Source organism: Poromitra crassiceps, assembly GCF_964638095.1.
Source record: "Poromitra crassiceps genome assembly, contig: HAP1_SCAFFOLD_264, whole genome shotgun sequence".
In the NCBI taxonomy this organism is placed as follows: domain Eukaryota; kingdom Metazoa; phylum Chordata; class Actinopteri; order Beryciformes; family Melamphaidae; genus Poromitra; species Poromitra crassiceps.
Genome location: NW_028152133.1, coordinates 195001 through 203346, shown reverse-complemented (window position 1 = coordinate 203346; position 8346 = coordinate 195001). Strand labels below are relative to the sequence as shown.

The following is an 8346-nucleotide window of genomic DNA, read 5'->3' as shown; positions in this document are numbered from 1 at the left end:
TGTGTACTGCAAATGTAAAGGTTTTCATCAATGTGCCATAGGCTCAATCATCATTGTGCTAACTCAATATTAGATATAGTGACTTGACAAATATTTATTTAGATGGAAATATTTGAGATAACTTTAACTAAAACTATTAGATAACACAAACTATATTAAACAGATCAAAAAGTGCATCAGTGAGGAGGGAAAGAAATTGAATTGAAGTTCTGCTTTAAAGGTCCATTCAGCAATGTTTTTGTGTTAAGATAAGTGTTACATGGCTCTATATTCTGACAGCAATCACTGAAATGGAATGTTTGGTCAGTGACTTGAAACCCCAACCCCACTGTCCTATCTCTCTCCTGTAGTCCTGCATGCAGGGCAGACATATTTCCACAACCATAATTCGTAGAGACTCATAGATGGCAATGTTGGATTCAGGATGAAAAAATACACATAGTCCTTAAAGGAGAATTTCGTTTTTTTTTAACCTGTACCCATCTCCTGGCATTAATTATGATTTGGCCACTCACTCAGCGATGTCTGCGGCGTTTCTGGCCGTCCTAGCGTTGTTTTAAGATTAATAGCGTCCAAGTCAGTTGTAAAATGGAGCTGATTAGGGGCCAAGTGTGAGCCTGTCTTTCCTGCATCTAAATAGTTTTTTTTATTCCCGTTTTCGCCACATATGGTAATAATGTGATCCCTCAACATCCACCAGAGTGATATTTCGCCCCAGGCCATTTCCTGGACTTTCACAGGGATCAAATTACCTCAAACGTGATCTCGGTCACCAAGTCTCATGAAGTCCCGCGATACTTTCCTGCCGGCTGGCCAACTACAGGTACACGCTTTGCGGTGGTAGTTTTAGCGTAACCTATGTGGGGTTTGGCGCAACCTATGTGGGATTCGAAATAACGAAGGTTATGCCAAACCCCACATAGGTTACGCTAAAACCACCACCGCAAAGCGTGTACCTGTAGTTGGCCAGCCGGCAGGAAACCACCGTCTGTGTACTGTACCTCTGAACGGAGTCACCGGATCTCAACCACACACACACACACACACACACACACACACACACACACACACACATATATATATATATATATATATATATACACACACACACACACACACACATGCCCTGCCACTAAACACACACACACACACACACACACACACACACACACACACACACACACACACACACACACACACACACACACACATATATATATATATTAGATGTCTGAGTATATATATAAAGACACACACACACACACACACATATATACACACACACACACACACACACACACACACACACACACACAGACACACACACACACATATATACTCACACATATACACACACATATATACACACACACACATATACACACTTACACACATATACACTAACACTACTATTACTACTGCTACTACTGCTTGAACCCCGTCAGGTCACCAGATCTCAACCAAACTTTGTGCACTTGTGCACATACCAACTCTGACTAAATGTGCAATTCAGTGTCTATATTATCTGACATACACCCCCCAAGTCACCGGAAGCTTGGACCCCGCATCGCCGCTTGCGGCTATATTTATTATTATTATTGTTGTTGTCGTTGTTGTTGTTGTTATTATATTATTATTATTATTATTCATGTTGGAGTTGAATGTGATCAGATGCTAAGTTGACAGTGTGTCTATTGGTTAATGCTGTAATAGTCACATTGCCACATTGCCTGTTGGCCTTGAGACAGGTTATAAGTGTGTGTTTGTGTGTGTGTGTGTGTGTGTGTGTGTGTGTGTGTGTGTGTGTGTGCGCGTGCGTGTGTGTGTGTTATCTTCTAATTGTTTTTCTGCTTTTTATTTCTCTTTCCTCTGTTTCTGTCTGATTTTATTACTTCTGTTTTACTTCCTGGTCTATATAAAACACGTTGGAAATTATTATCGACTGACTCTATATAGTCACAGATTCAAGAGTCACACATTATGTGAGTGTAATAAACCTTTGTAAACTCTTCTTTTCCATCATCACTTCATTTCTTAACATTTCTCAACTGTGCCTACCTGGAAACTGATGATGCAAGTCAAAGCTGTCATGTGATTGGTGGAGCTGTGTGTAAGATATAATAACGCTGTTCCTTATGTTTACTTCAGTTTGCAGCAGTCAGTGTGAAGTCAACACAGTGCTAAGTTAGTGTAGTGAAGATGAAGACCTCACAGACCCTCCTCTTCCTCTCATGTCTCCTTGGTGTTACAGCAGACAGTAAGTACATGACACTTCTGTTCCTCACATTTAGTCTCACACTCACTCCAATGTTATGTTGATGTGAAAATCATTTGAACTGAGCTCCTTCTGAACCACAGAGAGATTTAGAGTCAGTGGAGATATTTAAAGTTTTCTGCACCCCTGAGGAAATAAACGTTTCACTCTTATTAGTTATTAAACGGTTGTTTTAATATAAAAACAATAAAAACTCTTTAACATGACGTGAGGATGTGAAAAATAAATTCAGTCTGTGATTGTGGCTGTGAAGAAGTTTGACATTTTGTTCTTCATCTCGTTTCCTCTCAGCTGTACATGAGGAGGTTTATATCAGTGGCTGTTCAGACACTGATGGAGAGGTGATGTTTGGACTGGATGGTGAAGAGAAATGGTACGCAGACTTCATCAACAAGAAAGGAGTTTTCTCTCTGCCCAAGTTTGCAGATGATCAGACCTTCCCAGGAGGTTATGAACAAGCTGTGGTTAATCAGGACCGCTGCAAACAAAACCTGCAAACAAGGCGGCGTGGCTTCAAGAACCCTCCTCTGGAGCTCGGTAAGGAAAGATGATGTTTAATTTACTGCTGTTCAACAATTTAAACTACACATAAGGACTGACTGCAGCTGTTTTACATGACTGTCATAAATATACAATACTTTTACCATACTGTACTGTAAGAAAATATATTTATTACTACTGAGAGATGAGAACCTCTATGACATGTATTTTTCTGCTAGTGTTTTATATTACTGGAGATTAAAAGATATTGCATGCTATTAAGAAATAAATGACCTTTGACAGACCTTAGAGATCCTTCTGAGAGATGAAAAGTTATATTGTTTTACATTGTGTTGCACATGGTGTTGTACAGATGTTTACACTATCCTGTACATTGTGTTGTTGTTCTACATTGTGTTGTTGTAAAGATGCTCCTCACAGCTTCATCTATACCAGAGACGATGAGGAGCTGGGAGTGGAGAACTACCTCATCTGTCATGTGACCAGGTTCTACCCTGCTCCCGTCAAGGTCTACTGGACCAGGAATGACAAGAACGTGACTGAAGGAACCAGCATCAACGTCCCCTACCCCAACAAAGATGGCACCTTCAGCCAGGTGTCCAGGCTGAGCTTCATCCCACAGCTTGGAGACATCTACAGCTGTTCTGTGGAGCACCGAGCCTTGAGCCAGCCACTGACTCGGATCTGGGGTGAGGCACCTTTGATCTGTTAGCCAACACCAACTACAACTAGTTAGCTAACACCAACAAAAACTACAGTTCACTGCCTGCATGTGTAGTCCTGTGCAGGGCCGTAGCCAGGGTTCCGAAATAGGGGAGGTCCAGCAAGGGGAGAAACCCCTTGAGTGCCAAAAAAATTTGAGGGTTTTTTTCCCCCTTTTTTTTAGAGTAATATATCATTTTAAATCAACATTAGGATTATACTGTTGTGATGTCATTATTCAGTATATTCTCTTTCATGTCACCACCTGCTCAGCTCTCCTGTCAACATAATTGTAATTAACAAACACAAACTGTTTTAGCCAAATTCATATCAAAATGACACCTACAAACACAGGTACACAACCCAAGCCGTACACAACACACAAAGTCATCATCGATAATAAAAAAAACATACAGAGGGACATTTATTTATTCCTGATAGGAACGATTGAAAAATAAAATAAAATATATTATGTTGTTTTTAACTTTACACCACCTCTTTTTGTTACTTATTGGGTCATGAAACTGAAACCATGCATATAGCCACCTGCATACCTGACTTCGGGAGCTTGGCAATTGGCATCATGCATGATTAGCCAGTAGCATCCCAACGTGTCACACAGGTAACATTACTTAAGAGACAGACTAGACACTTACTTTCTTGGTTGTTGCTAAAAAATCTGTCAGTGTCACTCACTGTCTGTCGTTCACTCGCTCACTGTCTCGCAGCTCGCTCACCTTCAATTATCTCGCCAGGCAGACAGAGAGTCATCACTCACCACCATGCTGCTGCTCTCTCAGAATCAAGTTACCGCGGACGCGGCGTCAGATGACTTCCTGCCTGACCTGCCTTTCGTTTCAAAATAAAAGAGATCCCGTGTTTTTCATGCTTTTCCATGCAGATTGTTTTATTTTTTTCTCTGAAATATTAGGGGAGGTCCGGACCTCCCCGTCCTCATAGCTAGCTACGGCCATGGTCCTGTGTGTTCCTGTGTGTTGATGGGTTTGGTTCCTCCTCAGATGTGAAGCAGGAGCTGCCGGGGATCGGACCTGCGGTGTTTTGTGGACTGGGTCTGACCGTGGCTCTGCTGGGCGTGGCCACAGGAACCTTCTTCCTCATCAAAGGAATCGAATGCAACTGATCAGTTATTGATCAGTTATTGATGATGTGAGGCAGACTGAAGGAGCTGCAGGTGTTAACAGACTGCTTTCTGTCCTGCTTTCTGTCCTCTGGTTTAAACTGCTTCTCTCTGCTGTGTACTGAATTGATTCACCTGGAGGAATCAATCACACAAATCAATTAAACATTGTATCTGTATGTTCTTACAAGTAACAAGGTTTCAATAGAATATAAACTGACCCGCACTCAGGAAAACTGTTGATTTATTTTATCTGACATGATGTCCATGGTGCAGCCAGACACACACACACACACACACACACACACACACACACACACACACACACACACACACACACACACACACACACACACACACACACACACACACACACACACACACACACACACACACGCACACACAAAAATCATTTTCTTCATTGAGCCCTTGTCAAAGCGTTAAGCTAAAAAAATATTACTTTGACTATTAAGTTGTCTATATCCCCTAGGCATGTGTGCTTCAGGTGGCTGACAGGGGAGGGGCCTGGAAGAGGTTTGTTAGTGACACTATATGCAGCTACTGAAGAAGGCAGTGGCCAAAACATCTGGACATCATGTCAAATAAAATAAATCAGTTTTCCTGAGTGTAGGTCAATTTATATTCTATTGAAACCTCTCATCATGGAGTGATCCAGCACCAGACTGAATTGAATCAAGACTTCTTCTTTTTCTTCTTTTTTCCCCACATTGGTTCTTGAAAACTATGTATAACGTTAGACTATAGACTACTTTTGTTAAATAATTATAGTAGTGGTAGTAGTGATTATAGTAGTGTGTGTGTGTGTGTGTGTGTGCGTGCGTGCGTGCGCGCGCGCGTGCGTGCGTGTGTGCGCCCGCGCGTGTGTGTTGATTTGTTATCTTCTACAGTAATTGTTTTTCTGCTTTTTATTTCTCTATCCTCTGTTTCTGTCTGATTTTATTCCTTCTGTTTTACTTCCTGGTCTATATAAAACACTTGGAAAACACTTTGGAAATTATTATCGACTGACTCTATATAGTCACACATTCAAGAGTCACACATTATGTGAGTGTGTATTAATAAACCTTTGTAAACTCTTTTCCATCATCCATGTGTCAACATTTCTCCACTGTGCCTACCTGGAAACTGATGATGCAGTCAAAGCTGTAATGTGATTGGTGGAGCTGTGTGTAAGACAACATTGTTCCTTGTGTTTGCTTCATTTTGCAGCAGTCAGCATGAAGACAACACTGTGCTGTTGTGTTGTGAAATAGAAGCGCTCACAGACCCTCCTCTTCCTATCATTATTATTATTATTATTATTATTATTATTATTATTATTATTATTATTATTATTATTATTATTATTATTAATAACTTGTTTAAAAACATATAGGCATGTAATTCAAGATAAGTCTCCCTTTTATTTCATATTTCATACAGTTCAAATAAGACTTTCTGAGCATGACCAGTTTGACTTGTTTAAATTTAAAAACATATAGGCCTGTAATTCAAGTCTGCCTTATTTCAATTGGTTTTTAGCCCTAGTTGCACTTCTGTTGCACTTTTTTGTTCATTTGAGGTTTATAACAGTGCATGAAGGCATTGTGTATTAAATTAATGCGCTATTTTTTGTGCAAAAACTTTGAGTGGTTTAAAAAAAAATCTGAAATTTGGGTCACGACTTCATGACAAGGAAAATAGTGGGTCCTGAGGCTACACCAGTTGAGAACCACTGCTTTAGGTCATGTAGTTTTATAGACCGCTGCACGACCTCGCCTGTAGCTCGGCCTCACCTGCCCTATAGTACGCGCGGGTGTGTGTTGCTCACTAAATGTTATTACATCAGTGATGTCACAATGCCTCCCTTGTGTGTGTATGTCCCATTATGATATCAGTGATGACATCATCAGTGTGTGTGTGTGTGTGTGTGTGTGTGTGCCCCCTTATGATATCACTGAACAGTCTTGTCACAATGCCTCCTTGTGTGTGTGTGTGTGTGTGTGTGTGTGTGTGTGTGCGCGCCTTTGTCGCTTTTGACATCATCACTGATGACATCATCACTGATGACATCACTGATGACATCACATCAAGCTAATAGCTAATTAATAGCTAATTATCCTAATAAAAAAATCCAGCTGTCAGGTGCCCTTTACACACCCTGAAGGTTTCAGCCCGATCGCACTTAAAACGGCCTAGCAGCCCATCCCAGTTTGGAGAAATGGAGACTGACCGCATCAGTAGAGCTGTCTACTGTCTGCTGAGTGTTGTTTATTGTTTCTTAAAAGGATGCCTGTTAGCTGCTGCCTAGACGACAGCTAGCGTCTTCCTGGGGTCCAAGACTAAATATATATGACAGGACAGGACAGTGTGAACAGGGTCACGAGCAAAAATGTAAAAAAACAACAGAAAAAAACAACAGAAAATGATTCCATACTGCTCACCTGGCGTAATTCAAGTCTCCATAAGCCCTGAGATGCCAAATTGACTTTAAAAGTTATCATTCACACCCTGTTTTTAGCTGCAATCTTCACTAGCCTCGTGTTACCGCCACCTGGGTACAGTACGGGGAGGAGGGGTGGACTCAACTCATCCACCACCGATAAATATAAATATAAATGTCCATTAGTTTGACAAATTAAACTAGAAGACAAGAGGGCAACAAGCACTGATTTATTTTACAGTCCACAGTCCCACACACATGATGCGTATTGTTCCTTTTTTATTTACCTTGAAACAGCTTTAATAAAGTGAACTGATGCATCAGCAGACACAAAGATCATTGAGTGCCAGCCACTTTTGGAAAACGGATGCTCCCAGTGCCAGCCGTTTCAGAGCGTTTTCAGTGTTTTCTCGAGGCCCACAGAATATTGTGTGATATTACTATGTAAACACCGATCATGCACAAAGAACGATGAGGCTCTATTGTATCATCAGCAAAAAAAAGTTTATTGATATCATTTTCCGTTCTTTAGTTATCAGCCGGAGAAGATAGGTTGATTTCAGCCAAAATAGACGTTTCCATCTAGAAGCTGAGATAATGAGCCTTTTGTGAAATGAAGCATTTCAAGCAAATCACTGACTCTGAAGCTAATATTTTCTGACCTGAAACATCTGAACAGTAATTTCCTTCAATATAACAGCACCCCCACCCCCCTCTACTGCAAACTCCTCATCCGTGGGTGTGTCTCTGGTGGCTCTGCTCGCTCTGCTGCGTGTGTCAGGCGAGTCTCTGCCTGCGGATCCACGTTCGGATGGGGGAGTCTGGATCGGGCTCGCTCGTTTCTGGGGTTTCGGTTGTGAGCTGGGATGAAGCTGCGTCCGATTCTGGGCTTTCTGGGCTTTCTGCTGCGCATTTCAAAGTGTGCTGCACCCAGAGTCTATTTTCGGAGCGCCCCGCCGTTGTGCGCCGGCTCCCAGCGCGACACACCGAAAAGCCAAACCATTCTCATGAGAATGGTTTCATCACGGCTTTTTCTGCTGTTTTTCCTCAACTTTCTCTAATCTGGAGAGCACTGTCGCCACCTAATGGGTCCGTAAAATAGGTTATACACATTCAAAATCCCCCAAACTTTCACAGGAGATGCATGAGGCTTTGATCCACGTCCCACCGTCAAAAAACGCATTTGACGCCGATCGACGTCATTGGCACTCAACGTTACTATTTGATTTGTCGCCGATCGACGTCATTGGCACTCAATGAGTTTCAAAACTGCACAAATAGTGTTTA

General features: G+C 41.6%; 1 protein-coding gene across 1 annotated transcript; it reads left to right on the top strand.

The window, feature by feature from the left end:
• The first annotated feature begins 2157 nt into the window (after window positions 1–2157).
• LOC310770936 (mamu class II histocompatibility antigen, DR alpha chain-like) lies at window positions 2158–5706 on the top strand. The gene is made up of 4 exons (XM_083663635.1): window positions 2158–2257; window positions 2567–2812; window positions 3184–3465; window positions 4498–5706. The coding sequence occupies exons 1-4, from the start codon at window positions 2200–2202 to the stop codon at window positions 4617–4619; spliced, it is 708 nt and encodes a 235-aa protein (XP_083519761.1). The 5' UTR covers window positions 2158–2199; the 3' UTR covers window positions 4620–5706.
• Window positions 5707–8346: the final 2640 nt, after the last annotated feature.

Bases quoted from the DNA above. Each gene is read 5' to 3' on its own strand.
- LOC310770936 (XM_083663635.1), top strand. From the start codon at position 2,200: ATGAAGACCTCACAGACCCTCCTCTTCCTCTCATGTCTCCTTGGTGTT. The intron at 2,258-2,566 runs GTAAGTACATGA...GTTTCCTCTCAG, and splicing joins CCTTGGTGTTACAGCAGACA to CTGTACATGAGGAGGTTTAT. The intron at 2,813-3,183 runs GTAAGGAAAGAT...GTTGTTGTAAAG, and splicing joins GAACCCTCCTCTGGAGCTCG to ATGCTCCTCACAGCTTCATC.